The sequence below is a fragment of the Pristiophorus japonicus genome, chromosome 2 (genome assembly GCF_044704955.1).
Source record: "Pristiophorus japonicus isolate sPriJap1 chromosome 2, sPriJap1.hap1, whole genome shotgun sequence".
Taxonomy (NCBI): domain Eukaryota; kingdom Metazoa; phylum Chordata; class Chondrichthyes; family Pristiophoridae; genus Pristiophorus; species Pristiophorus japonicus.
Window position 1 is genome coordinate 366,277,920 of NC_091978.1, and position 23,143 is coordinate 366,301,062.

General features: G+C 47.0%; 1 protein-coding gene across 2 annotated transcripts in view; it reads right to left on the bottom strand.

The window, feature by feature from the left end:
• The window catches only part of LOC139235027 (netrin receptor UNC5C-like), a 502,551-nt gene that overhangs the window by 51,014 nt on the left and 428,394 nt on the right, over positions 1-23,143 (bottom strand). For both annotated transcript variants that reach the window (XM_070866133.1, XM_070866124.1), the window contains 3 exons: positions 14,684-14,875; positions 7,963-8,316; positions 6,661-6,748 (listed from right to left, as the gene is read on the bottom strand). In XM_070866133.1, coding sequence (XP_070722234.1) covers positions 6,661-6,748; positions 7,963-8,316; positions 14,684-14,875 — 634 coding nt within the window. The remainder of the gene's footprint in view (positions 1-6,660; positions 6,749-7,962; positions 8,317-14,683; positions 14,876-23,143) is intronic.

Sequence of the window (23,143 nt, forward strand, 5' to 3'; positions counted from 1 at the left end):
CTCCAGGATGATCAGGGCTGGAAACTCAACATCCAGGGGTATTCAACATTCAGGAAGGATAGAATAAAAGGAAAAGGAGGTGGGGTAGCATTGCTGGTTAAAGAGGAGATTAATGCAATAGTTAGGAAGGACATTAGCTTGGATGATGTGGAATCTATATGGGTAGAGCTGCAGAACACCAAAGGGCAAAAAACGTTAGTGGGAGTTGTGTACAGACCTCCAAACAGTAGTAGTGATGTTGGGGAGGGCATCAAACAGGAAATTAGAGGTGCATGCAATAAAGGTACAGCAGTTATAATGGGTGACTTTAATATGCACATAGATTGGGCTAACCAAACTGGAAGCAATACGGTGGAGGAGGATTTCCTGGAGTGCATAAGGGATGGCTTTCTAGACCAATATGTCGAGGAACCAACTAGGGGGGAGGCCATCTTAGATTGGGTGTTGTATAATGAGAGAGGATTAATTAGCAATCTCGTTGTGCGAGGCCCCTTGGGGAAGAGTGACCATAATATGGTGGAATTCTGCATTAGGATGGAGAATGAAACAGTTAATTCAGAGACCATGGTCCAGAACTTAAAGAAGGCTAACTTTGAAGGTATGAGGCGTGAATTGGCTAGGATAGATTGGCGAATGATACTTAAGGGGTTGACTGTGGATGGGCAATGGCAGACATTTAGAGACAGCATGGATGAATTACAACAATTGTACATTCCTGTCTGGCATAAAAATAAAAAAGGGAAGGTGGCTCAACCGTGGCTATCTAGGGAAATCAGGGATAGTATTAAAGCCAAGGAAGTGGCATACAAATTGGCCAGAAATAGCAGCGAACCTGGGGACTGGGAGAAATTTAGAACTCAGCAGAGGAGGACAAAAGGTTTGATTAGGGCAGGGAAAATGGAGTACGAGAAGAAGCTTGCAGGGAACATTAAGGCGGATTGCAAAAGTTTCTATAGGTATGTAAAGAGAAAAAGGTTAGTAAAGACAAACATAGGTCCCCTGCAGTCAGAATCAGGGGAAGTCATAACGGGGAACAAAGAAATGGCAGACCAATTGAACAAGTACTTTGGTTCAGTATTCACTAAGGAGGACACAAACAACCTTCCGGATATAAAAGTGGTCAGAGGGTCTAGTAAGGAGGAGGAACTGAGGGAAATCTTTATTAGTCGGGAAATTGTGTTGGGGAAATTGATTGGATTGAAGGCCGATAAATCCCCAGGGCCTGATGGACTCCATCCCAGAGTACTTAAGGAGGTGGCCTTGGAAATAGCGGATGCATTGACAGTCATTTTCCAACATTCCATTGACTCTGGATCAGTTCCTATCGAGTGGAGGGTAGCCAATGTAACCCCACTTTTTAAAAAAGGAGGGGGAGAGAAAACAGGGAATTATAAACCGGTCAGCCTGACCTCAGTAGTGGGTAAAATGATGGAATCAATTATTAAGGATGTCATAGCAGCGCATTTGGAAAATGGTGACATGATAGGTCCAAGTCAGCATGGATTTGTGAAAGGGAAATCATGCTTGACAAATCTTCTGGAATTTTTTGAGGATGTTTCCAGTAAAGTGGACAAAGGAGAACCAGTTGATGTGGTGTATTTGGACTTTCAGAAGGCTTTCGACAAGGTCCCACACAAGAGATTAATGTGCAAAGTTAAAGCACATGGGATTGGGGGTAGTGTGCTGACATGGATTGAGAACTGGTTGTCAGACAGGAAGCAAAGAGTAGGAGTAAATGGATACTTTTCAGAATGGCAGGCAGTGACTAGTGGGGTACCGCAAGGTTCTGTTTACATTGTACATTAATGATTTAGACGAAGGGATTAAATGTAGTATCTCCAAATTTGCGGATGACACTAAGTTGGGTGGCAGTGTGAGCTGCGAGGAGGATGCTATGAGGCTGCAGAGTGACTTGGATAGGTTAGATGAGTGGGCAAATGCATGGCAGATGAAGTATAATGTGGATAAATGTGAGGTTATCCACTTTGGTGGTAAAAACAGAGAGACAGACTATTATCTGAATGGTGACAGATTAGGAAAAGGGAAGGTGCAACGAGACCTGGGTGTCATGGTACATCAGTCATTGAAGGTTGGCATGCAGGTACAGCAGGCGGTTAAGAAAGCAAATGGCATGTTGGCCTTCATAGCGAGGGGATTTGAGTACAGGGGCAGGGAGGTGTTGCTACAGTTGTACAGGGCCTTGGTGAGGCCACACCTGGAGTATTGTGATCAGTTTTGGTCTCCTAACTTGAGGAAGGACATTCTTGCTATTGAGGGAGTGCAGCGAAGATTCACCAGACTGATTCCCGGGATGGTGGGACTGACCTATCAAGAAAGACTGGATCAACTGGGCTTGTATTCACTGGAGTTCAGAAGAGTGAGAGGGGACCTCATAGAAACGTTTAAAATTCTGACGGGTTTGGACAGGTTGGATGCAGGAAGAATGTTCCCAATGTTGGGGAAGTCCAGAACCAGGGGTCACAGTCTAAGGATAAGGGGTAAGCCATTTAGGACCGAGATGAGGAGGAATTTCTTCACCCAGAGAGTGGTGAACCTGTGGAATTCTCTACCACAGAAAGTAGTTGAGGCCAATTCACTAAATATATTCAAAAGGGAGTTAGATGAAGTCCTTACTACTAGGGGAATCAAGGGGTATGGCGAGAAAGCAGGAAGGGGGTACTAAAGTTTCATGTTCAGCCATGAACTCATTGAATGGCGGTGCAGGCTAGAAGGGCCGAATGGCCTACTCCTGCACCCATTTTCTATGTTTCTATTACAGAGACAGTGAGGGGCGAGGCCATGGAGGGATTTGAAAACAAGGATGAGAATTTTAAAATCGAGGCGTTGCTTAACCTGAGAACCAGCACCAACTGTGTAACAGCAATTTCCATTCACGGTAGCAATAAAATGTTGTTTTTTAAGCTGTAATTCCGTATAATGGAACAGAAATTGAGCCAAGTTTGGCTTTCCATGAATGAATGACAATCAATCAATCCAAACGAATCATAGAATGGTTACAGGAGGCCATTCGGCCCGTCGAGCCCGTGCCGGCTCTCTGCAAGAGCACCTCAGCTAGTCCCACTCCCCCGCCCTTTCCCCACAGCCCTGCAATTTTTTTTATTCCTCCAGGTACTTATCCAACTCCCTTTTGAAAGCCACGATTGAGTCTGCCTCCACCGCCCTCTCAGGCAGCGCATTCCAGATCCTAACCACTCGCTGCGTAAAAAACGATTTTCCTCGTGTCGTCCTTGGTTTTTCTGCCAATTGCCTTAAATTGAACGAGCCAAAGGTGGGCAGAGGAAATGTTACAGGGACACCCTCAAAGCCTCCCTGATAAAGTGCGACATCCCCACTGACACCTGGGAGTCCCTGGCCAAAGACCGCCCTAAGTGGAGGAAGTGCTCCATTAGCGCCCCAAAATTCAACTTCCGTCCCCTGCAGCAGCGCCGGGTGGAAATATCTGCGGTGGCAGGAGGGACGGAACGGGCGGCCGGGCGCTACCGGGGCGATGGTTAAAGGCGAGGTGGCCGATGGGAAATTGGAAAATAAACGTAACCTTGCTAATCGCAGTTTTGATTCAGGAACAAAGGTGTAACATAGAAACATAGAAAATAGGTGCAGGAGCAGGCCATTCGGCCCTTCGAGCCTGCACCACCATTCAATATGATCATGGCTGATCATGCAACTTCAGTACCCCATTCCTGCTTTCTCTCCATACCCCTTGATCCCTTTAGCCGTAAGGGCCACATCGAACTCCCTTTTGAATATATCCAACGAACTGGCCCCAACAACTTTCTGTGGTAGAGAATTCCACAGGTTCACAATTCTCTGGGTGAAAAAGTTTCTCCTCATCTCGGTCCTAAATGGCTTACCCCTTATCCTTAGACTGTGTCCCCTGGTTCTGGACTTCCCCAACATCGGGAACATTCTTCCTGCATTTAACCTATTCAACCCCGTCAGAATTTTATATGTTTCTATGAGATCCCCTCTCATTCTTCTAAATTTCAGTGAATATAAGCCTAGTCGATCCAATCTTTCTTCATATGTCAGTCCTGCCATCCCAGGAAGCAGTCTGGTGAACTTTCGCTGCACTCCCTAAATAGCAAGAATGTCCTTCGTCAGATTAGGAGACCAAAACTGCACACAATACTCAAGGTGTGGTCTCACCAAGGCCCTGTACAACTGCAGTAAGATCTCCCTGCTCCTGTACTCAAATCCTCTCGCTATGAAGGCCAACATGCCATTTGCTTTCTTTACTGCCGCTGTATCTGCATGTCATTGTATGTTGTCACATCCCACTCACCTTGGAAACAAGGCCGGAAGTGCTACTACCCCTTCCTACTGTGACCGTACCTCCACTGTCCACAGAACTAATGCTTGCTTAAGTATCGCCTTTCGTTTAAAATTCTCCTCCTTGTTTTCAAATCCCTCTGTGGCCTCACCCCTCCCTATCTCTGTAATCTCCTCCAGCCCCACAACCCCCCGAGATGTCTGCGCTCCTCTAATTCCGCCCTCTTGAGCAGCCCTGATTATAATCGCTCAACAATTGGTGGCCGTGCCTTCAGCTGCCTGGGCCCCAAGCTCTGGAACTCCCTCCCCAAACCTCTCCGCCTCTCTTTCCTCCTTCAAGAGGCTCCTTGAAACTTAATGAGTGGGCAAAAATTTGGCAGATGAAGTATAATGTGGGAAAATGTGAGGTTAACCACTTTGGCGGAAATAATAGAAAAGCAAATTATAATTTAGATGGAGAAAAATTGCAAAGTGCAAAGAGGGACCTGGGGGTCCTTGTGCATGAAACACAAAAAGTTAGTATACAGGTACAGCAAGTAATTAGGAAGGCAAATGGAATGTTGGCCTTTATTGCAAGGGATATAGAGTATGAAAGCAGAGAAGTCCTGCTACAACTGTACAGGTTATTGGTGAGGCCACACCTGGAGTACTGCGTACAGTTTTGGTCTCCGTATTTAAGGAAGGAAGGCATTAGAGACTGTTCAGAGAAGGTTCACTAGGTTGATTCCAGAAATGAGGGGGTTGGCTCATGAAGATAGGTTGAGTAGGTTGGGCCTCTACTCATTGGAGTTCAGAAGAATGAAGTGATCTTATCGAAACTTATAAGATAATGAGAGGGCTCGACAAGGTGGATAGAGAGAGGTTATTTGCACTTATAGAGACTAAAACTAGGGTTAGAATAAGGGGCCGCCCATTTAAAACTGAAATGAGGAGAAAGGGTTGTAGATCTATGGAATTCACTGCCCTAGAGAGCTGTGGAAGCTGGGTCACTGAATAAATTTAAGGCGGAGATAGACAGATTTTTGAGTGACAAGGGAATAAAGGGTTATTGGGAGCGGGTGGGGAAGTGGAGCTGAGTACATGATCAGATCAGCCATGATCTTATTGAATGGCGGAGCAGGCTCGAGGGGCCAAATGGCTGACTCCTGCTCTCATTTCTTATGTTCTCATGTTCTTACCTCTTTGACCAAGCCTTTGCGCACCTGTCCTGATATCTCCTTATGTGGCTCGGTGTCGTACTTTGTTTGATAATCACTCCTGTGAAGTACCTTGGGATGTTTTTATTATGTTAAATGCGCTATATCTATACAACTTGCATTTATATACAGCCTGTAATGTAGTAAAAATAACTCGAGAAGCAGCCCGAGTTCCCAAACATCAGAGCCGACCTTTGCAAACACGGAATTCCATTTTTCTGACATTCCAACTTACTTCAGTGAGAGATTTCTGGTGTTATCAATCTCAATTATAGACACACACACACACACAGGCAGGTGTGCTGTTACTGCAAAGACTAGGGGCCTCATTATAAACGAATAAATAAATAAAAATCACTGCACATACTTACACAGTCCAAACTTTACACCAGTGGCCAATTAGTGGTGGGGTGCGAAGTATCTAGGCTTGTCAGAAGACATGTGTACACGTCACAACACTTTGTAACAGATTTATGAGGATGATACCAGAAACGCGAGGGTGTACATATCAGGAAAGGATGGACAGGCTGGGTCTCGTTTCTCTTGAAAAGAGAAGGCTGAGGGGTGACCTAATAGAGGTCTTTAAAATCATGGAAAGGTTTTGATAGAGAGGATATAGAGAGAATTGTGGGGAAGAGCATAACTAGAGGCCATCAATATAAGTTAATCACCAAGAAATCCAACAGGGGAATTCAGAAGAAACTTCTTTATCCAGAGAGCGGTGAGAATGTGGAACTCGCTGCCACAGGGATGGGTTGAAGTGAATAGTATCGATGCATTTAAGTGGAAGCGAGATAAGCAAATGAGGGAGAAGGGAATAGAGGGTTATGCTTGTAATGTATTTGCTTCATGGGTTCTTGCTTAAGAATTCATAGCAACACATTGCTATTAAGAACTAGTTGCTTTATTAACAAAGGTTTAACAATCACACGACACATTACCAGTTCATCCACCAGGCTCACAACTGCATATCTCATCGTGGATAACCTAGACTCAGCAGGCTCGAGCGGCCGAATGGCCTACTCCTGAGCTGTAACCATTCTATGATTGGATGATAAACGATGGTTGGATATGACACAGACTTGTATTCAGACAGAAGCTGGGTGTGTGGTATTTACAAACAGGGGTTGCACATTTTCTAAAAGAATGCAATTAAGAAGATAGGTGCCATTACCTCATGTTGTCTTTCCGATGTACTGTCACGTACATTTCATAGGCTCGTCCCGGCGGAATAGCTCCTGCTGGTACCAGTAGGCTCACTCCTAGGATTGAGAGAACAGACATTCTAAACGTTGGATTGTCAGCAGGAGGTCAAGGCACAATCAGCAAATTCATCTCGCTATATTACACACCACGCAAATCCACCGCCTGGGTCCTACTTGTAACACTGGCTAAACAATTGCCAGATAGTCGAGTTTTATTCTGAACAGGACTGAACGTCACCACATTTTAACTTGACGGAGAGGTCTGGCTCAGAGTATCCTGCTTTTTTTTGGAAGAAGCTTTTACTGTGGAAACCTAGAGTGTGCAGAGTACTATCAGAAAGACAAAGAGCTTACATTGAGCAGGGAGGCACTGAGGGGAGCGCTGCACTGTCGAAGGTGCCGTCTTTTGGATGAGACGTTAAACCGAGGCCATGCCTGTCCTCACAGGTGGACGTGAAAGATCCTATGGCACTATTTCGAAGAAGAGCAGGGGAGTTCTCCCCCGGTGTCATGGGGCCAATATTTATCCCTCAATCAACATAATTCAAACAGATTATCTGGGTCATTATCACTTTGCTGTTTGTGGGAGCTTGCTGTGCGCAAATTGGCTGCTGCATTTCCTACATTAGAACAGTGACCACACTGCAATAGGTACTTCATTGGCTGTAAAGCACTCGGAGATGCCCTGAGGGTTGTGACAGGTGCCGCATAGATGCAAGTTCTTTCTTTTCACCGATTGACCCCACTATTTCGGAATATGAATTTCACTGCCTCCCACACACCCTCCCTCGATTTTCCTCTCTCGATTTCTCTGTCACTCATTGATGGCCTGCTGTGGTCGCAGGTTCTGCCAGGGATGGAATGTGTGAGATGGACGTGGCTGTCATGGTAACGGAGCTGAGGAGCTTCAAGTCAAACAGAAACACGGCCAAGCCCTTTGAAACCCCACCACGACTGCAAATCACAAGGACAACAGGTCACACTTTTAAAAGACTAGTGTGACTGTGATATATTCTTACGACATCGCTGAGGCACACACACTCAAGATGGCTTCCACCTGGAACGCCCTTTTATTGTATAAACGTCAGTGGCTGCATTGCCTCACTAGGCCACTAGGTGGAGCAGTAGTCCACTAGGTGGAGCTACTTTACAGTTACAGATTAACAAACTGCAGCAACCCTCTGCTCTGTCAATAAAAAGAAGTTGAACTACATTTCCTTCCTGTACGGGTGAAAGTCAGGAGAGATAACGGATACACAGCAGAGACTTACCTGAGTTGGGCACAGTGAGGTGGCCTCCCAGGATGTTGAAACTTCCGAAAGCGCTGCAGGCTGGATCCGTCTGCTGAGCCAGGCTCTGGTTCTTGAGATTCTGGGCCTCGTTGTCGAGCAGCGACTCCGTGAGCTGCGGGGACAGCTTGGTGGCCAGGTCCCCTGCCTCAGCCTGGGGCCGGACCCCGCAGGGGGAGTTGTACACCTTGATCTTCAGGTTGGGCAGAGGGTCGAGCAGCGGCGAGTTGGTCATGGGGATCTTGTCCGAGATGTCGTGTAAGGCGTACATGGGGCCCCTGTACATGGCGGCAGCAGCTGTCAGATCCGGCTGGACGGCGAGGAGGTGGGAGTTATCTGCACGGAGGGGAAGGCAGAGGATAACTGTGTGAGGCAGTGCCCTCAAACCTCAACATCAAAGGCCAAAGTGCTATCCATCCGTCTATCTTACACAGAGACAGGTCCCGCGCACAATAGTGTCCATCACACCACACTTCCGTGGGTAGCACTTACTTGGAGGTGTGAACCAGTATACCAGCACTGCAGTACTAGCCCAAGTCATGCATTACTAGACCAAATCATGCATTACTAGCCCATATCTCCAAGTTTGCAGATGACACTAAACTGGGTGGCGGTGTGAGCTATGAGGAGGGCACTAAGAGGCTGCAGGGTGACTTTGACAGGTTAGGTGAGTGGGCAAATGCATGGCACATGCAGTATAATATGGATAAATGTGAGGTTATCCACTTTGGTGGCAAAAACACGAAGGCAGGAGGGGTCAAAACTAAAAATTATGGTTTAAAAACTAGTATTAAAACACTCTATCTAAACGCACGCAGCATTCGAAATAAAACAAATGAGTTGATGGCACAAATCATTACAAATGGGTATGATTTGGTGGCCATTACAGAAACATGGTTGCAAGGTGGCTAAGACTGGGAATTAAACTGGGAATTAAACATACAGGGGTATCTGACGATTCGGAAAGATAGACAAGAAGGGAAAGGAGGTGGGGTAGCTCTGTTAATAAAGGATGATATCAGGGCAGCTGTGAGAGACGATATTGGCTCTAATGAACAAAATGTTGAATCATTGTGGGTGGAGATTAGAGATAGTAAGGGGAAAAAGTCACTGGTGGGCGTAGATTATAGGCCCCCAAATAATAACTTCATGGTGGGGCGGGCAATAATCAAGGGAATAATGGAGGCATGTGAAAAAGGAACGGCAGTAGTCATGGGGGATTTTAACCTACATATCGGTGGGCAAATCAAATCGCACTGGGTAGCCTAGAGGAGGAATTCATAGAATGCATATGGGATTGTTTCTTAGAACAGTTGGTTACAGAACCTAAAAAGGAGCAAGCTATCTTAGATCTGGTCCTGTGTAATGAGACAGGAAAAATAAACGATCTCCTCGTAAAAGATCCTCTCGGAATGAGTGATCACAGTATGGTTGAATACAGATTGAGGGTGAGGAAGTTGTGTCAGAAATGAGCATACTATGCTTAAACAAAGGGGACTACAGTGGGATGAGGGCAGAGTTGGCTAAAGTAGACTGGAAACACAGACTAAACGGTGGCACAATTGAGGAACAGTGGAGGACTTTTAAGGAGCTCTTTCATAGTGCGCAACAAAAATATATTCCAGTGAAAAAGAAGGGTGGTAAAAGAAGGGATAACCAGCCATGGATAACCAAGGAAATAAAGGAGAGTATCAAATCAAAGACCAATGCGTATAAGGTGGCCAAGGTTAGTGGGAAATGAGAAGATTTGGAAAATTTTAAACAACAGCAAAGAATGACTAAAAAAGCAATAAAGAAAGGAAAGATAGATTACGAAGATAAACTTGCGCAAAACATAAAAACAGATAGTAAAAGCTTTTACAGATATATAAAACGGAAAAGAGTGACTAAAGTAAATGTTGGTCCCTTAGAAGATGAGAAGGGGGATTTAATAATGGGAAATGTGGAAATGGCTGAGACTTTAAACAATTATTTTGCTTCAGTCTTCACAGTGGAAGACACAAAAACCATGCCAAAAATTGCTGGTCACAGGAATGTGGGAAGGGAGGACCTGGAGACAATCACTATCACTAGGGGGGTAGTGCTGGATAGGCTAATGGGACTCAAGGTAGACAAGTCCCCTGGTCCTGATTAAATGCATCCCAGGGTATTAAAAGAGATGGCGGAAGTTATAGCAGATGCATTCGTTATAATCTATCAAAATTCTCTAGACTCTGGGGAGGTACCAGCGGATTGGAAAGCAGCTAATGTAACGCCTCTATTTAAAAAAGGGGGCAGACAAAAGGCAGGTAACTATAGGCCGGTTAGTTTAACATCTGTAGTGGGGAAAATGCTTGAAACTATCATTAAGGAAGAAATAGCGGGACATCTAGATAGGAATAGTGCAATCAAGCAGACGCAACATGGATTCATGAAGGGGAAATCATGTTTAACTAATTTACTGGAATTCTTTGAGGATATAATGAGCATGGTGGATAGAGGTGTACCGATGGATGTGGTGTATTTAGATTTCCAAAAGGCATTCGATAATGTGCCACACAAAAGGTTACTGCAGAAGTTAGAGGTACGCGGAGTCAGAGGAAATGTATTAGCACGGATCGAGAATTGGCTGGCTAACAGAAAGCAGAGAGTCGGGATAAATGGGTCCTTTTCGGGTTGGAAATCGGTGGTTAGTGGTGTGCCACAGGGATCGGTGCTGGGACCACAACTGTTTACAATATACATAGATGACCTGGAAGAGGGGACAGAGTGTAGTGTAACAAAATTTGCAGATGACATAAAGATTAGTGGGAAAGCGGTTTGTGTGGAGGACACAGAGAGGCTGCAAAGAGATTTAGATAGGTTAAGCGAATGGGCTAAGGCTTGGCAGATGGAATACAATGTTGGAAACTGTGAGGTCATCCACCTTGGGAAAAAAAACAGTAAAAGGGAATATTATTTGAATGGGGAGAAATTACAACATGCTGAGTGCAGAGGAACCTGGGGGTCCTTGTGCATGAATCCCAAAAAGTTAGTTTGCAGATGCAGCAGGTAATCAGGAAGGCGAATAGAATGTTGGCCTTCATTGCAAGAGGGATGGAATACAAAAGCAGGAAGGTCCTGCTGCAACTGTATAGGGTATTGGTAAGGCCGCACCTGGAGTACTGCAGTTTTGGTCACCTTACTTAAGGAAGGATATACTGGCTTTGGAGGGGGTACAGAGACGATTTACTAGGCTGATTCCGGAGATGAGGGGGTTACCTTATAATGATAGATTGAGTAGACTGAGTCTTTACTCGTTGGAGTTCAGAAGGATGAGGGGTGATCTTATAGAAACATTTAAAATAATGAAAGGGATAGACAAGATAGAGGCGGAGAGGTTGTTTCCACTGGTCGGGGAGACTAGAACTAGGGGGCACAGCCTCAAAATATGGGGGAGTCAATTTAAAACCGAGTTGAGAAGTAATTTTTTCTCCCAGAGTGTTGTGAATCTGTGGAATTCTCTGTCCAAGGAAGCAGTTGAGGCTAGCTCATTGAATGTATTCAAATCACAGATAGACAGATTTTTAACCAATAAGGGAATTAAGGGTTACGGGGAGCGGGCGGGTAAGTGGAGCTGAGTCCACGGCCAGATCAGCCATGATCTTGTTGAATGGCGGAGCAGGCTCGAGGGGCTAGATGGCCTACTCCTGTTCCTAATTCTTATGTTCTTATGTTATCTGAATGGCGGCAGATTAGGAAAGGGGGAGGTGCAATGAGACCTGGGTGTCATGGTGTTAAGTCCTGACTCTAATGTACTGACTTACACAAGACACATGCTGAAGTCAAGGTCACTCAGGACCTGCACCTTTAATTCACAGCTCTCCAGTGCCTGAGACCTTCCTTTATATACCTCAGTGGGACAGGTATGGAGTGTCTCCTGCAAGTGCACCCCTGGTGGTAAGATATGCTTATTGTTACAGATCATACCCAGTTACAGTCATGTATAGCATGGTAAGATACAGTTATATACAGTAATGTGAGATACATGACACATGGTTCATCAGTCATTGAAAGTTGGCATGCAGGTACAGCAGGCGGTGAAGAAGGCAAATGGTATGTTGGCCTTCATAGCTAGGGGAATTGAGTATAGGAGCAGGGAGATCAACTGCAGTTGTACAAGGCCTTAGTGAGGCCTCACCTGGAATATTGTGTTCAGTTTTGGTCTTCTAATCTGAGGAAGGATGTTCTTGCTATTGAGGGAATGCAGCGAAGGTTCACCAGACTGATTCCCGGGATGGCAGGACTGACATATGAGGAGAGACTGGATCGACTAGGGCTTTATACACTGGAGTTTAGAAGAATGAGAGGGGATCTCATAGAAACATAAAATTCTGACGGGACTGGACAGGTTAGATCTAGGAAGAATGTTCCTGATGTTGGGGAAGTCCAGAACCAGGGGACATAGTCTAAGGGTAAGAGGTAAGCCATTTAGGAGCGAGATGAGGAGAAACTTCTTCACTCAGAGAATTGTTAACCTGTGGAATTCCCTACCGCAGAGAGTTGTTGATGCCAGTTAATTGGATATATTCAAGAGGGAGTTAGATATGGTCCTTACGGCTAAAGGGATCTAGGGGTATGAAGAGAAAGCAGGAAAGGGTTACTGAGGGAATGATCAGCCATGATCTTATTGAATGGTGGTGCAGGCTCGAAGGGCCAAATGGCCTACTCCTGCACCTATTTTCTATGTTTCTATGTTTCTATGTCACTGCATTACTAGCCCAAGTCATGCATTACTAGCCCACATCACTGCATTACTAGCCCAAGTCATGCATTACTAGCCCACATCACTGCATTACTAGCCCAAGTCACTGCATTACTAGCCCAAGTCATGCATTACTAGCCCACATCACTGTATTACTAGCCCACATCACTGCATTACTAGCCCAAGTCACTGCATTACTAGCCCAAGTCATACATTACTAGCCCACATCACTGCATTACTAGCCCACATCACTGCATTACTAGCCCACGTCATTGCATTACTAGCCCACATCATTGCATTACTAGCCCACATCATTGCATTACTAGCCCACATCACTGCATTACTAGCTCAAGTCACTGCATTACTAGCCCAAGTCATGCATTACTAGCCCACATCACTGCATTACTAGCCCAAGTCACTGCATTACTAGTCCACATCACTGCATTACTAGCCCATGTCAATCATTACTAGCCCATGTCATGCATTATTGCCCACACTGCATTGACAAGTCCACAGCACTACATCTACCAGGGCTCCTCTTCACCCTTCCTCTACTCCCCCCCCCTCCACGCCCAAGGTTGCCAAGAAAGAATCTCCCTACAGCTGTCTCCTACGCTCCAATTGTTGCTAAAGATGCAAGCAGGAGTATTCCTAAAGGTACAAGGGTGCAAGGACCCCTTGTGCCAGACACCAAATGGCCGTGAATGCTCAGCAGAGTTGGCCAAGTATGTCAAGAGAGAGAGGGAGGGAAGGAGAGAGAAGAGGTGAGAGAGTTTGTTGTGAAATGGAAATGTCACCCTGACGAAGCAGTGGATATTTTTTCAATGTGGAATTTTGGTTCACTGCGGGAACTGTTAGCAGCGTCTGACAGTAGGTAATGGTGGCACTGGGTGCAAAGGTAGAAAATGGTGCAGACCCCCGAATTATATCCACCGCCTTGAGTAGTTCAAATGTTGGATCGCAGAAAATTACCTCAGGTCAAAGGTACAATGTATGCACCTGTGAGTATGCTCACGGGTTCGTAGAGTTGTGAGTTGGGAGTGGCTTAGCCAGTCACATGATGTTCACAAGACTCAATAAAATCCCAGCCAGTTGGGTTCAAGGGATCCACATTGAGGCAGGTGGTTGTACAGCAAGTAATCAGGAAGGCAAATGAGATGTTGGTCTTGATTGCAAGGGGTATAGAGTGTAAAAGCAGATAAGTCCTGCTACAACTGTACAGGGTATTGGTGAGGCCACACCTGGCGTACTGCATGCAGTTTTGGTCTCCTTATTTAGGGAAGGATACACTTGCATTGGAGGTTGTTCAGAGAGGGTTCACTTGGTTGATTCCGGAGATGAGGGGGTTGACTTATGAGGATAGGTTGAGTAGGTTGGGCCTATACACATTGGAGTTCAGAAGAATGAGAGGTGATCTTATTGAAACCTATAAGATAATGAGGGGGCTCGACAAGGTGGCTGCAGAGAGGATATTCCCACTCATAGTGGAAAATAAAACTAGGGGACATAGTCTCAGAATTAGGGGCCGCCCATTTGAGACTGAAATGAGGAGAAATTTCTTCTCTCAGAGGGTTGTAAATCTGTGGATTTCTCTGCCCCAGAGATCTGTGGAGGCTGGGTCATTGAATATATTTAAGGTGGAGATAGACAGATGTTTGAGTGATAAGGGAATAAACGATTATGGGGAGCGGGCGGGGAAGTGGAGCTGAGTAATGATCAGATCAGCCATGATCTTATTGAATGGCGGAGCAGGCTTGAGGGGCCGAATGGCCTACTCCTGCTCCTATTTCTTATGTTCTTATGTTGTGAGCTTGGTGGATGAACTGGTAATGTGTAGTGTGATTGTTAAACCTTTGTTAATAAACCAACTAGTTCTTAAATAGCAATATGTTTCTATGAATTCTTAAGCGAAGAACCCACGAAGCAAATACATTACAAAAGGTTATGCAAAAAAAACAAAGAGGTCCCACACAAACCAACCTTGCCTGGACGTCTTGATGCTCACTGGCTGAAAGCCGCCATTAAGGGCCGCCGAGTCTCTGATGTCAGAGCTGAAGTCACGGTGGTTCTTGCGGTATACAAACATCACCACCACCAGCAGAATAGCGAGGCAGACGATCACAGCCACGACCACGGCGACGTACAGGGCCACATCATCCGATCCCGGGGCGGCTGCAGAGGAAGGAGAAGGAAGAGATGTTGGAACACCCCACCACGCCAACCAAACCCCAGCCAGCGCCGGGCTCAAGTCAGGACACACAACCTGTCCCTTTGCCCACTGTCTCACCCGGTCCGGGACATCCCTCTTTGATCAGATAAAATGGGGAGAATAAATTATGCATCTGGGGTGGGCTAACAAGGAAAGGGAATACACATTAAATGGTAGGACACTGAGAAGTGTAGAGGAACAAAGGTGTGATATAGAGCTCCGCCTGGTGGACGACTGAGGCAATGCAACTGCTGCTGTAAATACAATACTTGGGCTATGAACAACAAAAAAACCGTGGTTCCTCATTTCAGATGCAAGTAGAAATAAAAAAAAATGTTTTGTGGTGGAGGAGCGGCAAGAGATCGTGGCGGAGGTGCGGCAAATGGGGTACGAGGCCCAGATGAGACAACGGCCCTGGGGCAGCACGGGCCAGCCCACACTGCGATATGTGTGCGCACTGGGTCCATGCAGCAGAGCTGTTCTCCAGTCGTCCTGGTTAACCCTTGCCACTGGATAAAGGCCTAGCTCTGTCAAGCCCGTGTGGTGGCTGATGTGCAACGGTCACCACACGTTAAAAAAATCCACGCACAGGCATCTTCCACCCCTGGAGTTCAGGACTGGAATATCGGGTCGTTCATTGAAACATCTGAGAACTCATCTTTTTTGGTATGGAATCAAGTCATCCTCGATCGAGGGACGGCCTATGATGATGATAAAGACAATCCTGGGAGGACAGACGCACCAATGTCAGTGTTCACGATCAGGCCAACATCCCCAGCATCGAAGCACTGACCACACTCGACCAGCTCCGCTGGGCAGGCCACATTGTCCGCATGCCAGACACGAGACTCCCAAAGCAAGCGCTCTACTCAGAATGCCTGCACGGCAAGCGAGCCCCAGGTGGGCAGAGGAAATGTTTCAAGGACACCCTCAAAGCTTCCTTGATAAAGTGCAACATCCCCACTGACACCTGGGAGAACCTGGCCAAAGACCGCCCTAAGTGGAGGAAGCGAATCCGGGAGGGCGCTGAGCACCTCAAGTCTCGTCGCCGAGAGCATGCAGAAACCAAGCGCAGGCAGCGGAAAGAGCGTGCGGCAAACCAGACTCCCCACCCACCCCTTCCTTCAACCACTGTCTGTCCCACCTGTGACAGAGACTGTAATTCCCGTATTGGACTGTTCAGTCACCTGAGAACTCACTTTTAGAGTGGAAGCAAGTCTTTCTTAATTCCGAGGGACTGCTTATGATGATGATGATGATAAAAGTCACATGATGTGTTGTAGCCATCTTATAGTCCGTATATTGTTAGTGATGTTGTAAAGAATATATCACACAGGCGATGTAGGATAGGATTTGAATATATCAGAAAAGGGACCTTGGAGTGCATGTCCACAAATCCCTGAAGATAGCAGGCCAGGTAGATAAGATGGTTAAGAAGGCATACGGAATATTTACCTTTATTAGCCGAGACATGGAATATAAGAGCAGGGAGGTTATGCTTGAACTGTATAAAACACTAGTTAGGCCACAGCTGGAGTACTGCGTGCAGCTCTGGTCACCACATTACAGGAAGGATGTGATTGCACTAGGGAGGGTACAGAGGATGTTGCCGGGACTGGAGAATTTTAGCTATGAGGAAAAATTGGGATAGGCTGGGATTGTTTTCTTTGGAACAGAGGAGGCTGAGGGGAGACCTTATTAAGGTGTATAAAATTATGAGAGGTCTAGATAGCGTGGATAGGATGGACCTATTTCCCTTAGCAGAGGGGTCAACAACCAAGAGGGCCATAGATTTAAAGTAATTGGTAGGAGGTTTATAGGGGATTTAAGGTGAAATTTCTTCACCCAGAGGGTGGTGGGGGGTCTGGAACTCACTGCCTGAAAGGGTGGTAGAGACAGAAACCCTCACCACATTTAAAAAGTACTTGGATGTGCACCTGAAGTGCCGTAACCTACAGGGCTACGGACCGAGAACTGGAGAGTGGGATTAGGCCGGATAGCTCTTTGTCGGCCGGCGCGGACAAGATGGGCTGAAATGTGCTGTAACTTTCTATGATTCTATGATAAGACAGGGTAATAAACTTCCCTTTAAAGACGCGTGTTTGTGATGGTCATCAATTATGCAACAAAACTCCCTCTCTCTCTCTTGCAGAGGAACTCAGAGCGAGAGCAATATGCGTTGAAAAATGAACTCAAAACTCAAACTGACCCTGTGCAAAGTTCATAAACAATATCTACGATTCAGAGTTTTGTCCGTCCATGAGCGAAAGTACCTATTTTGGGTAGAGACATCTCTTGTGGAATCGCCCCAGTGGAAGTTCCTCCTGTCACCATTAGGCACCCGCAGACCAAGGATTTTCACATAACAACTTGCATATATATAGCGCCTTTAAAGTAGTAAAACGTCCTAAGGCGCTTCATGGGAACGTTATCAAACAAAATTTAACACCGAGCCATGTAAAGGAGATGTTAGGGCAGGCGACCAAAAGCTTGGTCAAAGAGGTAGGTTTTAAGGAGCATCTTGAAGGAGGAGAGAGAGGTGGAGAGGCGGAGAGGTTTAGGCAGCGAGTTCCAGAGCTTAGGGCCCAGGCAACAGAAGGCACGGCCACCGATGGAGGAGCGATGGAAATCAGGACATTCCACAAGAGAAATGTCAACTCAAAATGATACTTCTGCTTCATGGATTCGACAATGAGAATTAGGAACATCGAAACATTCAGAACTGCAGTAGACCATTCAGCCTCTCAAGCCTGGTCCATCATTCAACTAGGTCTAGGCAGATCTGTACTTCAACTCCATTTTCCTGCCTTTGCTCGGCTACCCATGTACCCTTGTCCTAACCCGCACCGAATCCCGCTCACCCATCACCCCCTGTGCTCACTGCCCCGTGTCCTAACCCGCACCGAATCCCGCTCACCCATCACCCCCTGTGCTCGCTGCCCCGTGTCCTAACTCGCACCGAATCCCGCTCACCCATCACCCTCTGTGCTCGCTGCCCCGTGTCCTAACTCGCTCCAAGTCCCGCTCACCCATCACCCCCTGTGCTCGCTGACCCATGTCCTAACTCGCACCAAGTCCCGCTCACCCATCACCCCCTGTGCTCACTGCCCCGTGTCCTAACTCGCACCAAGTCCCGCTCACCCATCACCCCCTGTGCTCGCTGACCCATGTCCTAACTCGCACCAAGTCCAGCTCACCCATCACCCCCTGTGCTCACTGACCCGTGTCCTAACTCGCACCGAATCCCACTCACCCATCACCCCCTGTGCTCGCTGACCTACATTGGCTTTCGGTTAAACAGCATCTCGATTTCAAAATTCTCATCCTTGTTTTCAAATCCCTCCATGGCCCTCGCCCCTCCCTATCTCTGTAATCTCCTCCAGCCCCACAACCTTCCGAGATATCTGCGCTCATCTAATTCTGCCCTCCTGAGCATCCCTGATAATAATCGTTCAACCATTGGTGGCCGTGCCTTCTGTTGCCTGGGCCCCAAGCTCTGGAACTCCCTCCCTAAACCTCTCCGCCTCTCTACCTCTCTCTCCTCATATAAGACGCTCCTTAAAACCTACCTCTTTGTCCAAGCTTTTGGTCACCTGCCCTAATTTCTACTTATGCGGCTCGTGGTCAAATTCTTTTTGTCTTATGACACTCCTGTGAAGCGCCTCGGGACGTTTCACTGCGTTAAAGGCACTATATAAATACAAGTTGTTGTTGTTATTTAAACTATAAATGGATTGAGATAATGAGAATGTATGTAGGCACAGTGGACAATACATTGCATTCAAGTCTGCCGCATTTAATTGTTAGAAATTAAATGGCTCAAATAACTGATATGGGAATAGAGAACAATTGGGAAAAAGCATTATGTGAAAATTAAAAAAAAAGGATAATGTAGAGTCAAAGATAAGAGTGGTTACAATGGTTAGGCCCCAGCTTGTGTGTAGTTTGGGGAATCCCGTCATAGAAATGTACACAGTGTAAATTCACCAGGACGATGCCAGGAATGAGATACTATAGTTGTTCAAGGTACAGCATGTGCTAGAGAGCGATGGCTGTGAAGAGGGCGATTGGATTGGACGTCATCAGGGTCCAGGTCGGTGATTGGAGCGTGGGCAGGTACAGCAGGAGCGGTGAGGTCGGGGCGGAGGAGCGGCGAGAGATCGTAGAGGGATGTGATCAGGGCCCAGGAGAGCCGTGAGTTTGGAGCCCAGGAGAGGCGAGGACCCAGGGGCACCATGGCCCAGCCCACACTGCGATATGTGCGCGCACTGGGTCCGTGCAGCAGAGCTGGTCTCCAGTCGTCCTGGTTAACCCTTGCCACTGGACCAAGACCTAGCTCTGTCGAGCCCGTGTGGTGGCTGGTGTGCAATGGTCACCACACGTTAAAAAAATCCACGCACAGGCACCTTCTACCCTTCAGGATATAGTTCAGGATCTGGAATATTAGGTCTTTCACTGAAACACCTGTGAACTCATCCCTTTTTGGCACAAGTCATCCTCGATACGAGGGACTGCCTATGGTGATGATGATGACTATAGTTGTGATGTATGCACTTGTGATTATGCTCACAGGTTTGAAGAGCTGTTGCCAACAGTAGTTTCTGCGGTCTGGAGGAGTCCGTGTTCCACGTCTATGTGGAGTGTGTGAGTTTGCAGCCCCCTGTTCCATTATTCGAAGAGTCTGCTCCTCGATTTCTGGTTACACTTCAGTCCCACACTCCTGATCTTTGGGCACCCTGTGCGGAGGGGAGCGGGCAGGTCGGAAGGCCTCCTTGCAGGACTACTCCTGGGCCTGGCCAAAGGGGGCCATCAGCCGGTCCAGGCAGCAGGCGGTCGGGGGGGTTCCTCAGCTCGACTGCCTGCTTCTCTTCCGCAGTTACATCCAAGCCGGGGTGTCCCTGGAGATGGAGCACGCAGTGTCCACCGGTACGCTCGCGGCCTTCCGCGAGAGGTGGGCGCCGGAGGGACTGGAGTGCATCATCACCCCCGGCAATCAAATTTTAATTTGATTGTTTATCGTTCACAGAGTTTAATTTGATAATTTGTGGGTTCTAGCGTCACTTCAATAAGGGAGCACCCGGGTTTAACTGTTAACCAAATAGTTGTGGAGCTGTTGCCTTGTGAGTGGCTTAGCCAGTCACGTGATATTCACAAGACTCAATAAAACCCCAGCCAGTTGGGTCTCGGTCATCCACGATGAGGTAGGCAGTTGTGAGCCTGGTGGATGAACTGGTAATGTGTAGTGTGATTGTTAAACCTTTGTTAATAAACCAGCTAGTTCTTAATAGCAATGTGTTACAATTAATTCTTAAGCAAAGAACCCATGAAGCAATACATTACAATAGTTATGAGGAGACACTTGAGATACTGGGACTTTTGCCACTGAAGTACAGAAGGCTAAGAGAAGATTTAATTCAGGGTTTGAAACATTTTTTGATATGAAGGGTTTTGATTGGGTGAATGAGAAAAAGATTACTTTGGGGAGTCAGTGACGAGAGGGTTCATCAAGTTAAAATGGTCACTATGAGAGTGAGGAGAGAGATTTGGAAAAATACATTGATGCAGAGAGAACATAAGAAATAGGAGCAGGAGTAGGCCATTCGGCCCCTCGAGCCTGCACCACCATTCAATAAGATCATGGCTGATCTTCGACCTCAACTCACCTTCCTGCACTATCTCTTAGAACATCGAAGGTTTTGACACAGAACGTAGTTGAGTGAGTGATTATTTAATGTGTGGTAGATAGAACATTTGGAACAAGGAAGACAGGCAGAGAGCAGGGCCGTGAGATCCATGTTGGACTGCTGTAGTGAACAGCCCGCATTTGCACTATGCATTAAATAATCCCCTCATAAGAACATAAGAAATAGGAGCAGGAGTAGGCCATATGGCCCCTTGAGCCGGCTCCACCATTCAATAAGATCATGGCTGATCTTCGACCTCAACTCCACTTTCCCGCCCAATCTCCATATCCCTTGATTTCCCCGAGAGTCCAAAAATCTATCGATCTCAGCCTTGGCTATACATAACGATTCAGCATTCCCAGACCTCGAGGGTAGTGTGCTATAAACGGCTATGTTTCTATGAGGGCATGGTGTGACTCTGAGTAATACAGGCTAGAAGTTCGCCGAGTTTGATCTTTGGTCTGTGCTGATCTCAGTTGTGGCAGCAACATTGACGCATCTGTTAGATAGAGATCAGATGGAGTGCCCACACCTGGTCACTGCCCACCGATCTCCGTGGGAAAATGCATCATCATCATCATCATTATCATCATAGGCTAACTCAGAGTTGAGGAAGACTTGCTTCCACTCTAAAAATGAGTCCTTAGGTGACTGAACAGTCCAATATGAGAACCACAGTCCCTGTCACAGGTGGGACAGATAGTCGCTGAGGGAAAGGGTGGGTGGGGAGTCGGGTTTGCCGCACGCTCCTTCGGCTGCCTGCGCTTGCTTTCTGCATGCTCTCGGCGACGAGACTCGAGGTGCTCAGCGCCCTCCCGGATGCACTTCCTCCACTTAGGGCGGTCTTTGGGCCAGGGATTCCCAGGTGTCGGTGGGGATGTCGCACTTTATCAGGGAGGCTTTGAGGGTGTCCTTGAAACGTTTGCTCTGCCCATCTTTGGCTCGCTTGCCGTGTAGGAGTTCCGAGTAGAGCGCAAGGCTACGGGAGCGGGTGGAATCCCTGCTGAGGCACTGAAGTATGGCGGAGAGGCACTGTTTGCATGAATGCATGACCTCATCTCTCTCATCTGGAGAGAGGCGAGCATGCCGGGAGATCTCAGAGATGCAGTGATCGTGACCATCTTTAAAAAAGGGGACAAGTCTGATTATTGCAACTATAGGGGAATCTCCCTGTTGTCAGCCGCTGGGAAAGTCATCGCTAGAGTCCTCCTCAACTGTCTTTGCCCTGTGGGAAAATGCACACTGCTTGTGGATGTGGGGGTGAAAACTACAATTCCTCCCTCCCCCCCCACCCCCATGGTTGAATGGTCTGCCGACATTCACAGCCCACAGTCAGATGGAAACAACCTGGTCCCCAAAGCCCTTGGACCTGTATTCAGGTTTGAGCCCATGTCTTTGGGAAAGGAAGAGGCAAAAACGGGAAAGGAACAGGTAGAATGGGGAAATAAGTGAGTACAGTGGGAAGGAAAGGGAGAAGTGGGAAAGAAGATGGAAATGGGAAAGGAAGATGGGAAAGTGGGAAAGAAACAAAATTCTTCCCTTGTGCTGACAGGAATTCGCCAAGGAAAGGTCTCAGACATTCGAACATCACCTCATGTCCCACAGTTTCTGTCGTGGTGTTTAGCAGGTGAACTGTTTTGCTCACGCAACATGTGATTTCAGCTCAGCGCCTGAACCCTGGGCTGTGCTCGATAGCCCAGCAGCCCCACAGTCAACCTTCGTTTCCAAATTGCACCGTGCATCAAAAACTCGCGGGAGAAAGGGCCGTGCTGGGCTTGATGGGACGGCCAGTTTGGGAAGCACAAGTAAATACTAACACAAGGAGCGGCAGACACTGGGGTCAAGTGACAAGTGCGAGATTGTTGAGTTGTCCATTGCCCTCCAAAGACTGACCTGAAAATGAAATCTGTAAACGATATGCAACATGTGAGCAAATACACCATCCCAATGCAAAACCTTCAGAGATTATTGCATTATACACACACACTCACTCTCTCTCTCACACACACACACACACTTTCACACAAACACACACACTCTCACACACACTCGCACGCACTCACACCCACACTCTCACACACACTCACACTCTCATACACACACACTCACTCACACTCATACACACACTCTCACACATACACCCAAACTCTCTCACACACTCACTCACACACTCTCTTATACACACACCCACATTCTCACACACATACACTCACTCACACACACACACACATTCACACCGACACTCACACTCTCACAAACATACCTACACTCACACACACACTCACTCACACACACACTCACTCACACATACACACTCTCAAACACACACTCACTCACACACACACTCTCACAGACACACCAACACCCACTCTCTCTCACACACACACACTCTCACACACACACTCACTCACACACACACTCACTCACACATACACTCACTCACACACCCTCACTCTCACACACACCCCCACACTCTCATACAGACACACATACACACTCTCTCACACACACACTCACACATATACACACACACACACTCAAACATAC